The 23,245-nt window shown below is 44.8% G+C and overlaps 1 protein-coding gene across 1 annotated transcript in view; it reads left to right on the top strand.

The window, feature by feature from the left end:
* The first annotated feature begins 2,573 nt into the window (after positions 1-2,573).
* The window catches only part of AKAP9 (A-kinase anchoring protein 9), a 125,994-nt gene continuing 105,322 nt past the window's right edge, over positions 2,574-23,245 (top strand). Inside the window, exon 1 of the mRNA XM_063303609.1 lies at positions 2,574-2,752. Within this exon, the coding sequence (XP_063159679.1) occupies positions 2,705-2,752 (48 nt within the window). The 5' untranslated portion in view covers positions 2,574-2,704. The remainder of the gene's footprint in view (positions 2,753-23,245) is intronic.

Consider the following 23,245-nt stretch of genomic DNA (forward strand, 5'->3'; position numbering starts at 1 on the left):
CCCTAAAGCAGACCTAGAACTCAGTCTCCTGGTTTGTAGGCCAGCACCTTAACCACCACATCAAACTGGTTCTCTCTTTTTAGCCATCTTTAAAAGTAAGATTGTTTTCACTTTCTTCCAGGGTGTTTACTGCTGTCTCTGCTTCTCTTCATTTTACATCCCCATTGCTCCAGTTATTCCTCACTTCTGGTTTAGTCTTGATTTGTTGAATAAACCACAATTAGTTGTGTTTGCACAACAAATTAAACCAAAATTAAATAGAGTACTTTCCAGTTTTTGATGCAATAGACAAACTTAGCAAGTATTCTGGAAATTGCATCAGTTCATAGATATGCACACCCTGCTATCAGGAAGAGACAATGGCTGGTTTATACAGTAAAATGTATCTGGCTAGTTTGTGGCTCAGTGTGTTCTGAAACCTAGCCAGTGGGGTTGGTTTATGGTACTATATTCATGAACATCTATAATAGTGGGTTAATTCTATTAACTAGAATGCTGCTGAGTAAGTACATCGTATGATTAAAGGCAACAAGTCCACTGTGCGTGTCTCAGGTCCTCATGAAACGTCTTCCATTGTTTCCTTTATTTCAAGCAAGCAAATCTACAAAATACCCAAAGAAAGCAGTCAGGTAGGCCCCAATGCTGGTTTTTTCAGTATAAATAATTAGAATTCAATTTTAAATGTATCTCACCAAAATCTTTTAACATGTCTGTAATAAGGAGTATTTCAACACATATTGCAATGCCACTAGAGCTGCATTGTGAAGATCTTCTTCAAAAGACTGCCAAGAGGATGGCAGATGATTGGAGGAGCAGCAGCAGACAGGCCTGGCATCAATAACTGAGGTGCCATAGGCTTGCCAGAGTACAGCAGTTAATGTTCTGTGCCACGGCATTTTTTAAAACAGACCTACATTCATAGGATAGTGGCAGCTGGACATTGATGCAGTTACAGATATATTATTTCTAATTTTAAAAGTTTTTTTTAATCCTGTCTTTAATTTTATAAATAACACAAGGTGGGGAACATACCAATACTCCTTTTTCCTCCTATTTTCCCCACAGAAACAACCCTGTACCCATTTTCACTTTAAATAGTATTTCTACACTGGTGTCCTCGAGCCATTGCTCTAGCAGTGTATTAATAAGGAAGAGTAGGAGGTGATGGCTAGGTGATGCTATGCATCAATCATATAGAAAAGCTGAAAAACCAGTGAAAATAGGGTTAGAAATATAAACTGTATTTAAAAATACATTAACATATATTTAGAAACATTTATGCCATTTATCCACTGCTTCAATCCTAATGAGTTATAGGTGATTTACAGATATTAAAATAACAATAAATAATACATTAAGTCATTAAAATTAAAGAGACAGATACATATACACACACATGGTGTTGGTGGCTCCACAGCATCGATTCCCAAAGTCTGCCTTGAGCTCCTGGATGAAAGGTGAGGTATAAAACTAATAAATAAAGACATCCTTCTCCATTTCCATGAGAGCACTAAATTCATGATGTAAAAATTTTGTGACTGCACCATTAAAGTAATGCATTTCTTCCTATTCCCACTTGACAAGCTCAAAATAAAGCTAGAGTTAAACCCTAGTTGGTTGTGAAGGGGCCTGCCTGATGTACTATTTAAATCAGTGTTCCTCAACCTTGGCAACTTTAAGACATGTGGACTTCAACTGCCAGAAATTCCCCAGCCAGTCATGCTCTCTGGGGAATTCTGGAAGTTGAAGTTCACACATCTTAAAGTTGCCAAGGTTGGAAAACACTGGTTTAAGGCAAGTCACACTGTGGGTTTTTGTTTTTAAAGCAGGCTGATGTAGCTGAAGTAGGAGCACTGTCAAAATTTATTTCACCAGTGCAAGCTCACAGTGGGCACTTGCTTTACCCCGGAGTTTAAGAATCCCTGTGATACATAGATTAAATTTTATTTATTTATTCAATTTGTTTGGCCGCCCATTTCAACAAATGACTCTGTCCGGGGAACAAATTTAAAAATAAAAAAAAAAATACAATAATACAAAGTTAAAATACATAGCAGCCAAGAATAAATCTCTCACCATAATCGCTAAAATTTTAATCGTTTATTTCTTGCCCAATCTTAGCACTCATGGAATTATTAATTTTATTCTTGTCACGGTTCACACACACTCATTTTACGTTTAGCTGAAGTACTGCAATTTGATCTTCACTGATTTAAAGTATTGGACTATGAGCTGGAAGACGCCAATCCAAGCTTCCATTCAATAGCGGAAGCGACCTTGGCCCAACCCTTCTCTCAGCCCAAGCTACCCCACAGGGTTGTTGTTGAGAAAGTAGGAGGGTGGAGATCGCTGCCTTCAGCTCCCAGAGGAAAACCAGAATAGAAATGTAGTAAAATGAAGAAATGAGTTTGCCCGCCGTAGCAACTACCCTTCTCTCGGTTGCTGCCTTGCAAGTAACTCTCTGCAAAGCCTCGAGGTGGCTCTTTGTGGAAAGCGGCGGCGCGGACGTCACTTTCCCCGGCCGCATGTTTACGTGGAGCTGAAGATGGCGCCGGTGGGTCCACCGCAGCACCTCCGGAGCCCGTAGACGGGCAGAGTGCGTGTGGCTGACCGCCAGCGAGGGAGTTTTTGGCGGCTTGGGGCAAGTCGCCCTTCGCGGTTTAGCTGAGCGCACTGTAACCCTCTTGTCTCCCGCGCAGGGGCCATGGACGAGCAGGAGAGGCAGAAGAAGCTGGAGGCCGGCAAAGCCAAGGTAAGGCGAGACGGGAGTGCGGGGCGGGAAGGCTACCGGGCGGCAGGCCTGGTCGCGGGGGGGAGTGGGAGAAGTAGGTGGCGGCGGGGGAAGCTTAGGCTTCATGGGGTAAGAAAGATGAAGCTTGCCCGTCCCGCCCCTTTTCGGCTGTCATGAGCGGCGACGGAGTTATTAAAGCTCAGTCGCGGACGGCTGAGGGAGCAAGGCGTTCCCTGGCGCCTTTTCCGCGCTGTGCTTTCTTTGTGTGCGACTCTTTCTTTGTGTGGGGGTGTCGTGGAATGCCATAGCATTTGGGATTCTCGCTGTGCAAATTGTAGGACCCAGAGCGAGGTGCTTCCCTTTTGCTCGTTAGATGTATTCACGCCATTGGCTCGGGAACAGCTGTTGCTGCTGGCAAGAGGTTGCACATGCCTTGGAAATGCCACAGGTCCCAACTGGTATCTCTATTTTGGAGGCGCAAGAAGAGCAGGAGACCGCATAGGGCTGGCGGGCTCACATTTTATTCTGTCTTGCTCTATAAATAGGTGCCTTAAAAACTAACGCAGAAGGGCTGCCCTAAATCAGGTTTATAATGTAAACGCACTGTAGAGCAAAGGCAAGGCAAACAATGTCAATGTAAAATGGATTATCGAGCCTGTGTACACCACTGCAACTCCTAATGGGTGCAATGTAAGCTATGTGCATAGTGGAGGTTTATATTTATATGTCTGATTCTTCAGCTGCAACAAGTGGATTGAATATATGAATGGCTCTTCAGTAAACCTTATGGCACATCTGGTCCCTTACTGTACTCTTGGGATACCCAAATAGGCCAGCGAGCTCATAATTACAAGTAATTTGATGGCTACAGTAATTGCGTTGTTAATTTAAGAGTAAAATTGGAATCATTTTCTGTGCACTGCAGTTTATGTTGAAAAGGAACGTTCCTGTGCATTAAGTGTTAGTCATGCTTTAAAAAAAAGTAAAAACTGCATAAAATTTTCATTTTACATAACGCTTGACAATACCTTAATTATGAGATACCTGTGGGTAACTACAAGAATGTTATTTTCCACATCCTTGTGTGTTAAACCACTCTGCATTGCTGAATTCAGATGATGAAGTTCTGTAGTTTCTGTGGTCATTTTAATCTGAACCTTAGCACTCATGGAATTATTAATTTTATTCTTGTCATGGTTCACACACACTCATTTTACGTTTCAAACCATAAATGTGCATCTAAAATTTAATAACTTAATAATCAGGGATAAATGAAAAGTTCAGTTTAATTTTGTAAACCATTAGGTTTCTAACTGGCCTGGAAGATCTACTGGGAAAGAAGTTAAAACAGAACTAGATCTGATAAGTGCTTAGATGGGAGACCACTAGGAAATTGCAAGGCTGTAGGCTAATCGGGGAAGTTGCAAAAATACCCTGGAAGAATGCTGTGGCAAACTTCTTTCATACTATTGCCAAGAATTTAATGTGGACATGTCCATGAACTTGGCCCAAAGGAGTCATTACTTTTATTCTGCATTAAATGAAACTCTTTGGAATATGCTTATTGTATTTTTTCTCATATTTGTTTACTGACTTATGAAAGTACTCAAAGGAAAACATTGAAATATAGTATCAATATACATTGTTAAAAGCACTATTTAAAAATCCTAAAAGAACTTTAAAAGTTATGTCAAAAAGCTGTCATGACATACTTTCTAGGGCAACTGTGGTGGTACATTTGCCCTAAGGTAAAGGTAAAGGTTTCCCTTGACGTAAAGTCCAGTCGAATCCGACTCTAGGGGGCGGTGCTCATCTCCGTTTCTAAGCCTTGGAGCCGGCGTTGTCATAGACACTTCCGGGTCATGTGGCCAGCATGACGACTCGGAACGCCGTTACCTTCCCGCCGAAGCGGTACCTATTGATCTACTCACATTTGCATGTTTTCGAACTGCTAGGTGAGCAGGAGCAACGGGAGCTCACCCCGCCGCGCAGTTTCGAACCGCCGACCTTCCGATCGACAGCTCAGCGGTTTAACCCGCATAGTGAATCTCAAGCTTTATTATAAACTTTCTGATTATAAAAACTTTTATTTATTAATTCTGTGGTTGCCAAAATTCTGAATGGCTTAGGAATTTTTTTGCAGTAAGAATAGATAATACAATAAATCAGAACAAGATGAATATTAAAGTTCCAGCTTTTTTTTCTTTATACGGGCTGATTAACTTTACATACTGTACTGCTTTAATTTTAAACATCTAAAGGTATTTTTGAGAGAGTCAATTTGGTGTAGTTATTAGGGCATCAAGCTAGAAACTGGGAGACTGTGAGTTCTAGTCCCACCTTAGGCACAGAGCCAGCTGGGTGACCTTGAGCTGGTCACTGTCTCTCAGTCCTAGGAAACAGGCAATGACAAACCACTTCTGAAAATCTTGCCAAGAAAACTGCAGAGATTTGTCCAGGGGATCGCTAGGATTCAAAACTGACTAAAAGGTACACACATGCACAAAAAGTATTTTATCTAACTTGAAAACTAGACAACATTTGTGAATCTATTTAGAATTATAAATTATAAAAAAAAAAACACATTCCCTAACTTTACCATCTCTGTTACTTTCTCATCAAATTTCTATTTTATCTTGCTTTTACATTCACTTTTGCTATCTTTGTACAGAGGATGTCATGCGCTGCCTACCTCTGACTAACGTTCAGACACTGGTTTGCAAAGCAGGCTCTGGTTTATTTCAGGGTAGGTACAACGTTGGTAGAAAAAAGCTGAGAGTGACAGGAGCGCGCCGGTGCGGGGTTTAAATACCCCGCGCCGGTCAGCGCCCCCTCGCTCTCGGTCACGTCACCCCCCTTTGTCCCATGCGTTGCCCTGCCATTGGTTGAGGGTTTCCAGGATCGCCCATCCTCAGGTTTTCATTCTTCTGCTGATTGCTTTCAGCTGGGCGATCCCCGTTGTATTGCCGCTGATGGCTTGGGTGGCTCCGTGATCCGTTTAGCTATTGTTTGTTAGCCGTTAGTCGTTGTGGGTTGATGGCTACTTAACTTGTACCCCTTCACCTATTTCCTTGTCATTGTCATGAGTGCCATTGCGCTGATGACTTTAGCTCAACGGCACTCATGACATACTGCCCCCTTTCCGAATAGTGTTCTCCCCCGGGTTTCTGGGTTTTCCCCATAGAGCTGTCAAAAGGCCCTTTTTTTTTTTTTTTTCAAAGTTCCCGCCGGAGTAGTTGTCGCCCCTCCCTTTGCTCCTCCCTCTACCACGTGCCTTCCCAGGGTGTGTCCATGGTGCGCACGCTCGGGTTCTGACCTGGCGTGCGCATGCTCCAGCCACACCCTGTTTGTTTGGCTCAGTTCGGCGAGGCGAGAGGCGTGGCTGGTCGGGTGCTTCTCAGCTCCAGGTAGGGCCCTTCTTTTCTTATTTAGAGTGCGTCGCCTTTGTTGTGTCTCTTGGGCGTTGCCCCCAGGTTGCCCTGTTGACTTGCTTGCCACTCCCCCGCGGCCGGGGGGCGGGGGGAGGGTGCTGGCGATCGTTTGTCACCACCCCGTGGGCCCGGGGCGGGGGGAGTGAGTCCCGGGGGGGGGAAGGTCCACCCAAGTCGCGGGCTTGGGGGGGGCCCTTTCCCTTGGGGCACGGGAGGCGGGGGGAGGCCTGCGGGGGGGGGTTTGGTTTTGCTGACCTTGGTTGCGGTTTGTCGGGGTATGCCCGGTGAAATGCTCTGGTCAGGTCAGGCGCGTTAACGTTGTGCGCCGCCACCCATTCCGGGTGGGGGAAGTGTTTCCACCTGACCAGATAGTGTAGGGTTCCTCGTTGCTTGCGGGAGTCGAGGATGTCCCTTATCTCGAAGTGGTGTTGCCCGTCGATCATGAGCGGTGCGGGCTGTGGCGTGCTTGGGTGCCATCGGGAGGTGGTTGCCGGTTTTAGGAGGCTGGTGTGGAACACCGGGTGGAGCCTCCGGAGGTTGTGTGGCAGGTCCAGGCGTATTGCTACCGGGTTCACTATGTGCGTGACTCGGAACGGCCCGATGTACTTAGGCCCCAGTTTTTTCGAGGGTTGGGTTGACTTTAGGAACTTGGTGGAGAGATAGGCCATATCCCCCGCCTGGAACGTCGGTTGTAGGCGCCGGTGCTTGTCGGCCTGCTCTTTGTAAGCAGCCTGTGCCTCCTTTAGCGCCGCCGTGATTACTGGCCATGCTTCCGCGATCTTCCGTCCCCAGTCGCTGGCGTCCACCTGGGGTTCCGGGGGTTGAGGTAGCTCCGGGATGGGGACGAAGTCGCGCCCCGAGACTACTTCGAACGGGGTTTTCCCCGTGCTCGTGTGGACGGCGTTATTGTATGCGACTTCGGCGAACGGGAGCAGTTCAGCCCAGTCGTCTTGGTGGTAGTTCGTATATGATCGTATAAATTGCTCTAAGGTGGCATTAAGAACCTCAGTGGCTCCGTCCGTCTGCGGATGCCAAGCCGTAGATAGGGCCTGTTGGGTCCCCGTCAGCTTCAGGAAGGCCCGCCAGAATTTGGAGGTGAACTGTGTGCCCCTGTCGGTCACCACACGTGCGGGACATCCGTGTAGCCTGTACACGTGGATGAGGAAGAGTTTGGCTAGTTGTTGTGAGGATGGGACCGACGTGCAGGGGATGAAGTGGGCCTGCTTTGAGAAGTAGTCCTTCACCACCCAAATAGCCGTTTTCTTCTGGCTGGGTGGGAGGTCCACTATAAAATCCATAGAGATTTCCTCCCATGGGCGGGAGGGTTCTGCCACCCGTTGCAGTAGCCCCGCGGGTTTGCCTGGTGCCCGTTTGGCCCTAGCGCACGTTGGGCAGGACGCCACGTAGGTTTTTACGTCTCGCCTGAGCGCGGGCCACCAGAATTGGCGCCGTGTGAGGTGTAGGGTCTTGAGGAACCCAAAGTGTCCCGCTTGCTTGGCGTCGTGTGACCTATGCAAGATCGCCTGGCGTTGCGAGTCCGGGACGTAGATTCTGCCTTCCCCCCATGCTAGGTCTTGCGCCATCGTTACCTTGTCGGGGTTTGCCAGGAACCAGGGGTCGGTTTTGAGGGCGGCGGCGAGGTCCTTGCGCATTCCCCCTGGTAGTTGCGGTTGGCTTCTTTCCGTCGCCGGTTGTCCCGCCGTCGGCTGCGCCGTAGCGTCGAGCTGCCTCCGTGCGCCGCTTCGGGTGGTCACGGCCATCCCCAGTTGCGAGGCGGATAGGACCGTCCCAATGGTGTCTGGGGCGGGCTCTTCGTCTTGGGGCAGCCGGGAGAGGGCGTCGGCCAGGAAGTTCTTCTTGCCCGGCATGAACTTCAGTTGGAAATCAAAGCGGCTGAAGAATTGGGCCCATCGGACCTGTTTTGGGCTAAGGCGTCTAGGCGTTCGTAGGGCCTCGAGATTCCGGTGGTCCGTCCAGACCTCGAATGGTTGGGTGGCTCCCTCGAGTAGGTGTCGCCACGTCTCTAGTGCCGATTTCACCGCGAAGGCTTCTTTCTCCCAGACGTGCCATCGCCTCTCTGTCTCGGAGAACTTCCTTGACAGGTAGGCGCATGGTTTCAGGAGCCCCGTGGAGTCTTTTTGTAGCAGGATGGCTCCCAGGGAGAAGTCTGAGGCGTCGGCTTGGACCACGAACGGCCGTTCTGGGTCCGGGTGCGCGAGGATTGGCTCCGTCGTGAACAGCGCTTTCAGCTTGTCGAATGCGGTCTGGCACGCGGGAGTCCAATTCAGCACTGTGCCTGGGTTCTTGGCGCGTCGGGTGTCCCCCACCCCTTTGGTTTTGAGGAGGTCCGTTAAGGGGAGGGCTATCTCAGCGAACCCCCGGGCGAATGACCTGTAGAAATTCGCGAATCCCAGGAAGCTCTGTAGTTGCCGTCTGTTGCGGGGCCGCTCCCAGTTTAGCACCGCTTCGACTTTTGCGGGGTCCATTTCGATGCCGTCCCCGGAGATTCGATACCCCAAATAGTCTAGGCGCTCTTTGTGAAACTCGCACTTTGTAGGCTTTGCATAGAGCTGCGCCCTTCTGAGCTTGTCGAGGACTTGCCTGACTAAGGTTACGTGTTCCTCGTGCGTTTTTGTGTAAATGAGGACGTCGTCGATGTAGACCAGGACCCCTTTAAACAGATGTTCATGCAGTACCTCATTGATGAGCTGCATGAACACCCCAGGGGCCCCCGCGAGTCCGAAGGGCAGTACCTTGTACTGGAACGCGCCTAGGGGGCAGTTAAACGCCGTCTTCCATTCGTCCCCCTCCCTGATTCGGATGCGATAGTACGCCTCGCGAAGGTCCAATTTGGAAAAGACTTTGCCCGTGGACAGGTGGGCGAGCATGTCCTTCACCAGGGGTAAGGGGTATTTGTTGGACAGGGAAGCCGCGTTTAGGCCCCGGTAGTCGGTGCAGAGCCGTAGGGTCCCGTCTTTCTTCTCCCGGAATAAGACGGGGGCTCCGACCGGTGAGCATGCTGGCTCTATGAATCCCCTGTCTAGGTTTTTATCGATGAACTCCCGGAGGGTTGCCATCTCCTTCGGGGTCATCGAATAAATCTTTGGTCTAGGTAAGGGGACGTCGGGCAGTAGGTCAATCCGGCAATCCGTCTTGCGGTGGGGGGGTAGTTGGTCGGCTTCTGCCTCTCCGAAGACTTCGGAGAAGTCGGCGTATTGTTCTGGTAGGTCTGCTGTGGTAGCGGCATTGTCTTGTGTGGTCGCCTCCGCTCGTCCTACCGTGGGGTTGCTTTTGCCAGCTGGTACTGGTGCTCGATACTCGCCGTCGCCGAATGTGAAGGTGCGGGTCGCCCAGTTGATCCGCGGGTTGTTTTTCGCGAGCCATGGCATCCCCAGGACTGCAATGGGCCGTCCGATGGGCGTGACTACGAACGATGTGCGCTCGGTGTGAGTGCCCATTTGCAGGGTGACCGGCTCGGTTTGTAGCGTGGCTGGTTTCCCTCCCGCTGTAGAGCCGTCCAGCTGGTGGAATGCCAGCGGCGTGGGGAGGGGGAAGCAGCGGAGGTCAAGTTTGGCGACTAGGTCGGGGTGGATGAGGTTTTTTGAGCACCCCGAGTCCACTAGTGCCGCGGCCGTGGTGGCTCCGTTGCCGGCAGAGAGTTGAATTGCTGCCAATATTACGGAGCTTTTGTCGTTTCGTTGAGGTGGTCCGCGTTGTTGTCCCACCGCCTGCCTCGCCACGCGTCTCAGAGCAAGCGGGGAGCATTTCCCGCCGGCTGGTCGGGGTCGGTATTGTCCTCTTCCCCCCAGTAAGCGTCCCAGCCCTCTTCCGGTGTCGCTGTGGCCACGGTCATTCGGCGGTGAGGGGGCGGCCCCGGGTTGGGTGGTTTGGGGCTAATTTTCGGGGCGGGCTTGGGCGCGCTGGTCGGCGGTCGGTTGGCGAAGCAATCCGCCGTCTTGTGCCCTAATTTGCCACACCTCCCGCAGGGCTCCCGGTTGAACTTCTTTTTTGGGTATATGGGGCCGGCCATCCCCCCGTGTGGTGCGGGTACCTTTTTCCCGACATAGTTTGTGTCTTCCGTGGTTGTCATCAGGAAGGTGCGGTGCGCGTGTTCGGCTTTCCCCGCGAGGTGGATCCACCCGTGTAACGTTTCTGGGTCGTCGCGGTAGAGGGCCCATTGGAGAACGTCGCGGTTGAGCCCCCTTTTGAAGATTTCCAGCAGGGTGGTCTCAGACCAGTCGCAGACCTTTCCCGCGAGGGCTTTGAACTCCAGGGCGTAGTCAGGGACCGTGCGTGTGCCCTGTTTAAGTCTCTGGAGTGCGCTTTTCGCCCGTACTTTAGCTAGGGGGTCTTCGAAGTAGGTTTTCATCTCTTTGATGAAAGCAGGGAAGGTGGCGAGGGCGGGGGAGCTGGACTCGTACAGTTGGACGTACCAGTCCGCCGCCCTGTCTTGGAGTTTGATCGCCACGGCGGCGATCTTGTCGGCCTCGGAGTCATAGGAGTGTCCGTGCCTCCCCATGAACTCCCTAGCGTTGGTCACGAAAAACGAGAGTTTTGAGGGGGTCCCATCGAAGAAGATGGGGAAGTCCTTTGGGGCCCGGGCGTTTTGTGCGGCCCCGCCTCTCGCTTCCCGGGGTGTGGTGTCGGCCGCCTGTGCCGTCTGCTGGCTCTCCGCTGGCCCGTGTGGGTTCGGTGCTTCGCTCGGGGTGTGGGCTTGTGCGGGGACGTCGTTGGGTGGCGCGGGGGGCATGAGCGCCTGGAGCATGGTCCGGAGTTCCGTCAGCTGAGCCCGCATGGCCGCGAGTTCAGCTCGTGCCTCCTCGTCCACAGCCCGCGCCGCCGCTGGGGCCGGTTCCGTTGGCGCGTCCTCGGGGGTGGGTTGCCGGTGGGGTTCATCGTCCCTCCGCCGCGGGTCCGCTTCCTCCTCCGTCTGATGGGTGTCTCCGTCGTCCTCCTCCGTGTTGAGCACCGTGGGGCTGTCGCTCCAGGCCCGTTGCTGGGGTGCGATGTGGGGCGCGGGGTCCTCCGCTGGTTTCGGAAGTCGTGTTGCTCCCTCCCGCGGTCGGGTTGCCTCCGTCGCCATCTCCCCTTGGGGTTGGAGCTGAGGCTCGGGTCGGGTGGGGTGGGCGTCCATGGCTCCGGGAGTCCGCGGTGCCTCTGGCCTCGGTCGGTCCTCCTCTGTCTCTTGCCGCGCGGCTCGCCCTCCTTGCCCGCGTCGTTCCGGCCTCATCTTGCTGGTCTTCTCGCCGTCTACTCCTCCCGCGGCTCGTTGTCGTCCGGTGGGGCTCGGCGAGGCTGAGTTTATGACTCTCAGCTTTATGTCATGCGCTGCCTACCTCTGACTAACGTTCAGACACTGGTTTGCAAAGCAGGCTCTGGTTTATTTCAGGGTAGGTACAACGTTGGTAGAAAAAAGCTGAGAGTGACAGGAGCGCGCCGGTGCGGGGTTTAAATACCCCGCGCCGGTCAGCGCCCCCTCGCTCTCGGTCACGTCACCCCCCTTTGTCCCATGCGTTGCCCTGCCATTGGTTGAGGGTTTCCAGGATCGCCCATCCTCAGGTTTTCATTCTTCTGCTGATTGCTTTCAGCTGGGCGATCCCCGTTGTATTGCCGCTGATGGCTTGGGTGGCTCCGTGATCCGTTTAGCTATTGTTTGTTAGCCGTTAGTCGTTGTGGGTTGATGGCTACTTAACTTGTACCCCTTCACCTATTTCCTTGTCATTGTCATGAGTGCCATTGCGCTGATGACTTTAGCTCAACGGCACTCATGACAGAGGAACACTAATGACATTCTTCCAATAATTATCTGGCACTGATACAGCCTTCACACATGTTAAGCAAGTTGCACAACCATTCCTTAAGCAAATCACATCCATATTTTAACACTGTATGCTCCTGCAGCCTTACAATTTTTCAGTGGTGTCAACCAAACAAAATGGAATAATCACCACAGTGCCATTTTCTGTAGCTTTGGGTTCATTTCTTTTATCCTTGGAGGTAAAGCAAATATAGGATGTTCACATGGATGAACTTGGTACCAGAGTCTCCACTAAAAGGGAGCCTGTGTCAACACTAGTTCATTCCCAGAATTCAGCTGATTTTTCTGCATTTTTCTCAAGTATACAATTTCTAACTGCGTGCTATAATTCAGCTATTACAGGCTGATTTATGCATTAATTGTAAAGTTGTTTTTTCTTTCTCAAAATTAGTCATTTGCTTAATTTCTGTTTCTTGCTACAGATGCAATCAAATACAGGTTTGCTTTTGTAACATTTATTCCTTTGTTTCTGAAGTAATCTTCGTATATAGGTGTGTCTCCTTTTATGTGTTTGTTCGAACACATCCAGCTGCTGATGGAAGAAACTACTGGTAGCAGTTGTGTCTGTTATCCAGTCTTCATCACTGTTCTGTACAAGTCAGGAAATCCTAGGAAATGAATAAAATTTACTTAATTGTTAGAGATTATTATTATGCACACGCTGTGTGGGGCATGTACATCTTCATGTAAGACATGGTGATGGTAGTGAATAATAATCTTGTTTGTAGAACAAAGAAAGCAGTTGTACATCTCTGAATGGTATAAGTGAGTAATTATAGCCAATATAATAGCCAAAGTCATAGCCTTGTTGAAGAGTTCTGTATATTTTAGGTGTACATTATAGGGTTTTAAAATTTTTCGATAGGTATATAAAATATTTAGAAGGCATACTTCTGATGGATTCAGAAAAAAGAAATCTTGTCCTTGTTGGTATGTATTATAAACTTGACAATCACCGTTATCAGGGTAACTGACTCTGCAATTATATATGACTTTAATCACAAATCAATATTGTTTAGTAGAATTTACTTTTAAGAAAGTGTGCATAAGTTTATATTACTGCTGAAAAATTCCATATATGCTTTTTGAGTTTTTCTTCTCTCATAGTAGTTTCATATGAGAATTTTGCTTTTGGATCATAGACATTGTGCCCCCACCCCAAATCTTATTAGCAGGCTAAGGGGAGAGTATATAGCTTACCCAAAGTAGTGACTTGGAGTTAAAAAGCTGTATATCTTTTTCCAAACTCTTAAGCGATATACTGACACAAATAATTAGTAGTTCTTTCATCCAGCCACCGTTTCTGTTGCTTTTATTATATAGTGTCTGGCCTCAGGAGTTCAATGCGGGTGAACCATTGAAACAATCTGCAAACAAGATTTGAAATAAGATCAATTGTAGTGCCACTTTGCCACTTGCCACAGATATTTATAAGCTTCATTTTTCCTTTTCAGTGACCTTTCAAATTTTAGGATATTCTTGGCACATGAACATTCATTCAATAGGGTCTTATATTTGGCAGAACAAAAGCAGAAAGAGCTTAGTTGATCAAAGGACCATATTGCTATTCTACATCCTGATATAATCTAGACTGATTCTTGAGTGTTGTTGTTGTTTATTCATTTAGTCGCTTCCGACTCTTCGTGACTTCATGGACCAGCCCACGCCAGAGCTTCCTGTCGGTCATCAACACCCCCAGCTCCCCCAGGGGCGAGTCCGTCACCTCTAGAATATCATCCATTCACCTTGCCCTTGGTCGGCCCCTCTTCCTTTTGCCCTCCACTCTCCCTAGCATCAGCATCTTCTCCAGGCTGTCCTGTCTTCTCATTATGTGGCCAAAGTATTTCAGTTTTGCCTTGAATATCATTCCCTCAAGTGAGCAGTCTGGCTTTATTTCCTGGAGGGTGGACTGGTTTGATCTTCTTGCAGTCCAAGGCACTCTCAGAATTTTCCTCCAACACCACAGTTCCAAAGCATCTATCTTCCTTCTCTCAGCCTTCCTTATGGTCCAGCTCTCGCAGCCATATGTTACTACGGGGAACACTGTTGCTTTAACTATGCGGACCTTTGTTGTCAGTGTGATGTCTCTGCTCTTTAACTATTTTATCGAGGTTTGTCATTGCTCTTCTCCCAAGGATTAAGCGTCTTCTGATTTCCTGGCTGCAGTCAGCATCTGCAGTAATCTTCGCACCTAGAAATACAAAGTCTTTCACTGCTTCTACATTTTCTCCCTCTATTTGCCAGTTATCAATCAAGCTGGTTGCCATAATCTTGGTTTTTTTGAGGTTTAGCTGCAAGCCAGCTTTTCCACTCTCTTCTTTCACCTTCATCATAAGGCTCCTCAGTTCCTCTTCGCTTTCAGCCATCAAAGTGGTATCATCTGCATATCTGAGATTGTTAATGTTTCTTCCAGCAATTTTAATCCCAGCCTTGGATTCCTCAAGCCCAGCACGTCACATGATGTGTTCTGCGTACAAGTTGAATAGACAGGGTGAGGGTATACAATCCTGCCGTATGCCTTTCCCAATCTTAAACCAGTCTGTTTTTCTGTGGTCTGTTCTTACTGTTGCTACTTGGTTGTTATACAGATTCCTCAGGAGGCAGACAAGATGACTTGGTATCCCCATACCACTAAGAACTTGCCACAATTTGTTATGGTCCACACAGTCAAAGGCTTTAGAATAGTCAATAAAACAGAAATAGATGTTTTTCTGAAACTCCCTGGCTTTTTCCATTATCCAGCGGATATTGGCAATTTGGTCCCTAGTTCCTCTGCCTTTTCTAAACCCAGCTTGTGCATCTGGCAATTCTCGCTCCATGAACTGCTGAAGTCTACCTTGCAGGATCTTGAGCATTACCTTACTGGCATGTGAAATGAGTGCCACTGTTCAATAGTTTGGACATCCTTTAGTGTTCCCCTTTTTTGGTATAGGGATATAAGTTGATTTTTTCCAATCTGATGGCCATTCTTGTGTTTTCCAAATTTGCTGGCATATCGCATGCATTACTTTGACAGCATCATCTCGCAAGATTTTGAACAGTTCAGCTGGGATGCCATCATCTCCTGCTGCCTTGTTATTAGCAATGCTTCTTAAGGCCCATTCAACCTCACTCTTCAGGATGTCTGGCTCTAGCTCATTGGCCACACCGTCAAAGCTGTCCCCGATATTGTTATCCTTCCTATACAGGTCTTCTGTATATTCTTGCCACCTTTTCTTAATCTCTTCTTCTTCTGTTAGGTCCTTGCCATCTTTGTTTTTGATCATACCCATTTTGGCCTGGAATTTACCTCCGATGTTTCTAATTTTCTGGAAGAGGTCTCTTGTCCTTCCTATGCTATTGTCTACTTCCACTTCCACGCATTGCTTGTTTAAAAATAATTCCTTATCTCTTCTGGCTAACCTCTGGAATTTTGCATTTAATTGGGCATATCTCCCCCTATCACTGTTGCCTTTTGCTTTCCTTCTTTCTTGGGCTACTTCTAGCGTCTCAGCAGACAGCCATTTTGCCTTCTTGGTTTTCTCTTTCTTTGGGACATATTTTGTTGCCGCCTCCTGAACAATGTTGCTCTGGACTTCTGTCCATACTTCTTCTGGGATCCTATCTACTAAGTCCAGTCCCTTAAATCTATTCTTCACCTCCACTGCATATTCCTGAGGGATATTAGTGAGCTCATATCTAGCTGACCTGTGGGTCTTCCCTAATCTCTTTAGTCTGATCCTAAATTGTGCAAGAAGAAGTTCGTGATCTGAACTACAGTCAGCTCCAGGTCTTGTTTTTACCAACTGTACAGATGTCTGCCACCTTTGGCTGCAAAGGATGTAGTCAATCTGATTTCGGTGTTGTCTATCTGGTGAAGTCCATGTATAAAGCCGTCTCTTAGGTTGTTGGAAGAGAGTGTTTGTTATGCAGAGTGAGTTGTCTTGGCAAAATTCTATCAGCCTATGTCCTGCTTCGTTTTGTTCTCCCAGGCCATGCTTACCTGTAATTCCAGGTGTCATTTGACTGCCCGTCTTAGCATTCCAGTTTCCTGTGATGAAAATAACATCTCTTTTAGGCGTGTTGTCCAGTAGGTGCTGCAGATCTTCATAGAACTGCTCTACTTCAGCTTCTTCAGCATTTGTGGTTGGGGCGTATATTTGGATCACTGTGATGTTAGATGGCTTGCCCTGAATTCGAATTGAGATCATTCTGTCGTTTTTTGGATTGTATCCAAGCACTGCTTTAGCCACTTTACTATTAATTATGAAGGCTACTCCATTTCTTCTGTGGTCCTCTTGTCCACAGTAGTAGATCTGGTGGTCATTTGATGTGAAGTGGCCCATTCCAGTCCATTTCAGTTCACTGACGCCCAAAATGTCTATGTTTAATCTTGACATCTCACCAATAACCACATCCAAGTTGCCCTGGCTCATAGATCTTACATTCCAGGTTCCAATGGTGTGTTGATCCTTAGAACATCGGATTCGCCGTTCACCACCAGCACCGTCGGCGGCTAGCCGTCCTTTCGGCTTTGAGCTAGCTGCGTCATCACGTCTGGGGCTAGTTGAACTCATCCTCTGTTCCTCCCCAGTAGCATTTTGACCATCTTCTGACCTGGGGGTCTCATCTTCCGATGGTATACCGACATATCTCTGGTTGTACTGATCCATTTAGTTTTCACGGCAAGAATACTGGGGTGAGTTGCCATTACCTTCCCCAGGGATCGCATTTAGTCTGACCTCTCTGTCATGACCTTCCCGTCTTGGGTGGCCCTTCACGGTTTAGCTCATGGCATCATTGAGGTGCTCAAGCTCCAGCACCACGACAAGGTAACGATCCTTTGCTGAAGGATTCTTGAGTGCTGAGCAATATTTCTTTGAAATGTGTGTCTTCTTGAGAAGTATAAAACTTAATACAGACATGTTTAAGAAATGTAGAATACTGTTTAGCCAGTTCGGCAGCCCTTAAATCCCTGTGTCAGTATATGCCAATTTATTTATTTACTATTTTGACTTAGATGTCACTCAACTCCAACTCTGGCCGGCTCACAGCATAGAAACAGAGTAACTAATATATACTCCAGATAAAAGCATAGCAATCAACAAATGGCAGATCCAGTTAACAAAACGTATCACATAACCAGCACGGGGCTCCAACAACCCTAGCCCAAAGCCTGGGAGAAGAGCCAGATTGTTCTTGAATCCCAATGTCAGTGTATACAAAGCATTTAATTTTTTACACGTGTTTTTCTTTAGACCAGGCAGAAGCATATGGCATACTGTATACTGGGAATACTAGCATCCTTGGGGAGACCTATCCATTGCAAACTTTCCTCTGCCTCTTAAAACTATAGCAAGGGAAATGTGTGATGATGAGAAGAATAGCCTATATGTATCTCATGCCCTTTTATCTAACATTTATTTATTTATATTAGTTTGAAAAATAAGGTTATGTTTTGCTAGCTGTTGAGAGAGGAAGCTTAGGGATTTTCATTTGATCTTGAAAAGTGCTAGCTGTGCACTGAAATTATCACCTAAACAACTCTTGGATCCTGAACCAGATTGCTTTTGTCTTTCGGGTTCATACAATTTCTACAATGTTGATCAGAGATTCAATGTTCTGTTCATGACAGTTTGTGATCTGGAGCAAAACTTACTTCTGATGCAGCTATTCCCTTTTTTATTTTATCAGAGAAGGAAACTTAAACTGTGAGTCCATACCTTTTTCTTACTTCCTAATGCGTCATTGTGCACAAATCTGGATTTATGATTTAAAATATACTCTGGTTTATTACACAGGCCAGATGTTTAAACTATAGTTTACAATAAACTATGCTTTTATTTGTATTTAAAATAACACTGAATACTGGATTATTCCTCTTTGGTATTTAGGAGAGAAAAGGGTATAACTTTTCAAGTCATAAGCAGAGACGTTCGTTCAAGTAGTGCTATATCATAATTAAACCTTGCATGTGAATCAAATCACAGACTTGCAAATTAAAATACATTTTTTTCTTTCCAGATAAAAGTATCCGCAGGAGGCAACTGACAAGCTATGCATTGCACCATTGCAATGCGAATATTGATGCTTGTGTGCAGTGTTGCCGTGCAAATATGAAAAGGCAGAGCATAGCTTGTGACATCATGATGCATGTGTTGTTATTTTGGCATCATCATGGCTAGCTGTAAATGCCAGTGTTTCCAGACCTGGATTCTAACTGTTAATTTGATGTATATTTTGGAAATTAAATTCATGCCTTTATGCATATGAGTTATTTAATAACTTTTGGGACAAAAGCCCTTCTATAGTAATACTTGGTGTAACTTTGAAACATTTTAATATTTTACCAATATTATTTTTTTTTCTGCCATTCAGTCGTGTCTGATTCTCAGCTACTGCCTGGATTAGTCCCTGCATTTTTCTTGGCAAGATTTCAGAAGTGGTTTTCTGTTGCCACCTTCTTCCTAGGGCTGAGAGAGAGTGACTTGCCCAAAGTCACCCAGCCAGCTTTCATGCCTAAAGTGGGACTAGAACTCACAGGCTCCTGGTCCCTAGCCTGTTACCTTAACCACTCGACCAAACTGACTCTCCAATATTATATCCATATAATTATATATGATATAATGACATTCACTTTTCCAAAATTGCATTAATTTTTTTCAGGCGATGATTACTAGACATCTAATATATATCAGGTATCTCTGTAACTTGTCCATTGATTGATCTGCACTGCTTGAGAGTATGGTAGCTGTTGTTCTTGCATGCTATTGCAGTTTTAATTGGCTCCTATGCCTGAAGAAAATACAGAATGGGAGAGTGTGGGTTTCTGAATAAACCCAACTGCATTTATCTAGTAATTTAAATATTTTTAGCTATTACGTGTTAACCATGCAGTCAAGGTTTGTTTCAATTATCATTGCAGATACGGAACTATAGAAATGTAATCAATAAAATAGGTGTGAAGGGTTTTTTCTCTTTTCTTTCTTGATTTAACAACTTTATATTCTTTATAACTTCTATAATTTTGCTTTGCAAGATGGTCTACAAACTTGTAGGAAAGTATTTTTTAGTCTCAGAGAGGTAGGCCTTCATGTATATAGATCTTTACCTATGAAAAAAGCAACAAATTCTCACACTGTGTTCCCTATTTTCCTGCTACCTATGTCTCACATCTAAGTGCCACAGAAATATGTGGAGTTACACTAGTGATTGCTGCAAACATGAGGAGAAAATATACATATTGTATAATGTTTATATAGAGAAAAAGAAAGTAGTTAGAGCAAGGAATAGTTAAGATTTAAAAGGGCAAAAAAATGCAAATGTTGCATTTTGATAGAAATTGTTTTGGAAGTGAGTTAAGGGCTGAACAAAGAGCCTCCAGCAGAATAAATGGGATTAAGAATAAAGATGAGATTATTTGAAATGAACTGAAATGTGTATATGCTGGAATATATTTTAAAGATATGTATGGGAATTGTAGAGATACGTTGAAGAGCAGAATTGAAATAAATTATAATCAGACTTGCAAGATTGATGTCAGTCGCATGATGTAGACCAGATCAATAAACAGAAGTCTACAGAAGCATAAACTCCATGGAAATCTAAAACTATTAAGACGGACTATTGTAAGAGAATCTTGCAGGTTTGATTATGCTTTACTTCATCCTTTTCTTATACTTGTGTGATTTAAGGGGGTGTCTGTCTGAGATACTTACTCATACTTCCTCCTTGTTTTGGGCTCTAGGTCATCCTCTTTACTCTCTACACCCTTGGCTGTGTAATTTGCTGAGAATATTACTTTATTGTTGAATAAAGAGAATGCTTATCTTTTCATGGGGCATAGGCTTTGTGAATTAAGTAATTGTCTTGTGTAGAAATACTCAGTTTGAATAAAATTGCTAACAGTTATAAAATTAAGGGTTTTTTCGTAGGTATATATTGGGTATGTATCAGAGCCAGTGTAGTGTAGTGCCTAAGATATTGAACTGGCACTAGGGAGTTCATGTTTAAATCCACCTTCAGCTTGGTGAGCTTGATAAACCTAAATTTTTATATGTTTGTTAATGAAATATTGCATAACAGTAAAGGAGGAAAAACCCATATCCAAAGCATACCTGCTATTTCCCGTATTCTGAAGTTCTTCAGAATGAGCCTCTTCTTTTTTGAGCTTTCCTTGATCAGAATCTTCCTTTTCTCCATTTTACACAAAGGATGATTAGCATCTAAAACCCCAATGGCAATTGTGCGCTAGCCTCAACCACATGTGTGCTAGCCTTGCACTAACTGAATTTTAGCGTGCATTAAATGCGACCTGGTATCAATTTATAAATTGCACTAAATTGAATTTTGAACTATTCATGCTTGCACTAATCACGGCCTACTATTCAGGCTTTATACAGCCTGAATAGTAAATACTGTTCAGGCTGTACAGAGCATTCGAGCAGTCCTTTTAAAAGGGCTAAATCAATGGGATGGACTTTCCTATTGTTAACTCTGTCAGCAATGGAAATTGGAGCAAATGAAGGGAGGATACTAGATGTAGGCATATGACAGTGCAGGAATGAGTTTGCTACATAGGGCTTGTGTTATTTTTACACTGTTAAGATTGTTATTAAAAACAGGACTGAATGTGTCTTTATTGTAGTCCATAAAGTTGCCAAATTTCTGATTTCTTTCTCATGGTCTAACAGGGTTATCACCTTGGTGGAGGCATTTGGTATAGAGAATAGACAAATGCTGGAGAAGATGAGAAACTATAGCTGAGGAAAGAGTGGGAAAGGGAAAGAGGATTGTTGATTCAGTCTCTTCATGGGTAATTACCCACTGGTTGAATAAAAAACTGGTACTTAATATATGAAAATAATTTTGCCATTTGCATAACGGTATGACAGGATAAATTGAGAATATTTATGTGAGTTAATTTGACAAATGAGATTGTGTTGCTGAGGGAAAATAATAAACAACTGCAGTGTTACTTCTGGAGGCAGCACATTGCTCATCAGACTCAAAAGGGCTAAATGCCCATCAGATGAGTAATGGACTCAACATGCCAACTGGGCTTGCACCTGTTCCTTACAGTAGTTATGAAGTGAAATCATTGCACAAACTGGACCAAGACAGTCACTCATTCTTCTTGTGACAGGATTACAAGTGAAACTTGCAATGAGATCCTGAGTTCCTTGGGGCTTCCTTCCAGATAAGTCTGCCTCATTGTAGTGTTCTCTCAGGTTTGCTGTATAGCCCAAATTGCTGCTGTGTGCAAAAATAAGCTCTTGGCTGCATAGAGCTAATTGTGCTGTTGTCAATAAAGTATTTTGGAAAAAGAGAACAGCAGCCACCTCCATAACACTGCCAAGGTAACTCTGGATACAGTCACCAGGAATCAAGTTTGACTTGGGAATGGCCTTACTTGTTACTTTTAAATAGTAACTGGAACTGTTTAAAACAGATTTTTGTTTTTTTATCTCTACATGCTTTGATTTGTTAACCTGCATTGAATATCATCAGTAATTTCAGATTACTAGTAATAGTCACATTTTCCCATTCTTTTGTCATTGACATTTAAGTAGTCATGCTAATTCTATCTTTAATTAGAATTTAATTGAGTTGTAGTATATGGAACAAAATCTTCATTTAAAAACTAAAGTAACTAGCTTGTTTGACCTTGAGAATCAGTCAGATAAAGACATGCATCTGTTCACTGATTGTAGTTAATATTTAAATAATATTTCTGGTATAACAAAAAAAGTCTCTATAATTGTAATTAATAAGACTTTTATGAATGTAAGTAGACAGATTTGCAGGCGTTTGCTTATACTGATATTAGATGTTGATGATAGCAGTAGGCTCAGAGAATAGAGAGTCATTTTTTCCTTTGCTAGGAAAGTAAGTCTCTTATTTTTGTTTCTTGCTATTGTTTACTCTGAACTTGATGGAGATAGCCATTGAGTGACTGGAAAAAAATGCTAGGTAATCTCTCCTGTCTTTCTTTCTTCCTCTCCCCTTCCCCCATGAAATACTTAGGCTTTCCTAAGATTTCATTAAATAAGCGTTTGCTAATTTAAAATTTGAAAAAGCTATGTTAATTGGGTAACCTAAGTAAGAAGACAAAGAGCAAGAGGAAGCAAGGGCTAAACGCATAGATGAATGTTTTGGCTCTGCAAATCTCAAGATTCTCCTGTGAGTGGGAGGGGAGCCAAATGCTGGATTGTCATCACTCTAGCCAGCTGGGGAATTCTGGGAGTTGAAGTCTGCACATCTTGAAGTTGCCAAGGTTGAGAAACACTGCTCTAGGCAAGGACTGGAGACTGCAAAAATTATTGTACTTCAGGGACGTATGCAGTATGTTGTGCCTGATTTGCAAATATTTTCTTCTTTCTGATGATTTGTGGCTCATATTCCAGCAAACAGCAACTATGAGTGTTCTTTATTTGTCAGAAGTTTCAATGTTTTTTAAATTGAGTTGAGTATAAGAAATTGAATGGAGACCTGGCTTTCTGGACTGTTTTTTGTTTATTCAAATGGCAGGATATATTTGTATTTATTAACTCACAAATAATATGGATGTTTGCTTCTGTTTATGTCTGCTGTGTCCCCAAAAATGTTATCATTCTTAAGAATGCAGTCAGATTACAGTTTTTAATGTTTAATCTATGGTTTCAAATTCATTGTTTCCTTGCTGTACCTTATATATGTTTCTGGCTGAGAAAAAAATTAGTAGTTCATATATGAAAATCAATTTCTGTCTCATTAAAAGTGATAATACAAAGTGTAATGACTTAAATATTTGAATAGTTTAGTTACTGACTAAACTAGTTGTGTTTTATATGGCATAGCGTGAGGTTTTTTTCATAGAAGTATTTTGCTGCAAGGTGGGTTACTACCACCACCACAGTAACACAATTACTGGATGGACCTCAATGCTTTCTGTTCAGATATTATTCCCTTAATATTGTAAAAATTTAATGAAGTACTTTTGTGCAAATTACTTAAGAAGAATTATGAGACTGGGGATACAAGGGAAATGAAAATTTGATGATAATACAGTATTATCTAAATTACTGTTTTTAAGCTTGAGTTTATTTTCTTTGAGTTACTTCTAAGCAATTACTACTTTGAAGATTTCAAGGTATATATTTATTTAATAGGCTACATGTTGATGTTATTATTTTATTTCGTCTTGTGCTGATGTTGTTTTCATATTTGTATATAAGAGAATTTAACATTAGAGTACTAACCTTTAGCTTGGGTTCACCTACAGTTACACTGCAAGTTTATGTAGAA

This window comes from Candoia aspera, chromosome 4 (assembly GCF_035149785.1).
Source record: "Candoia aspera isolate rCanAsp1 chromosome 4, rCanAsp1.hap2, whole genome shotgun sequence".
NCBI lineage: Eukaryota > Metazoa > Chordata > Lepidosauria > Squamata > Boidae > Candoia > Candoia aspera.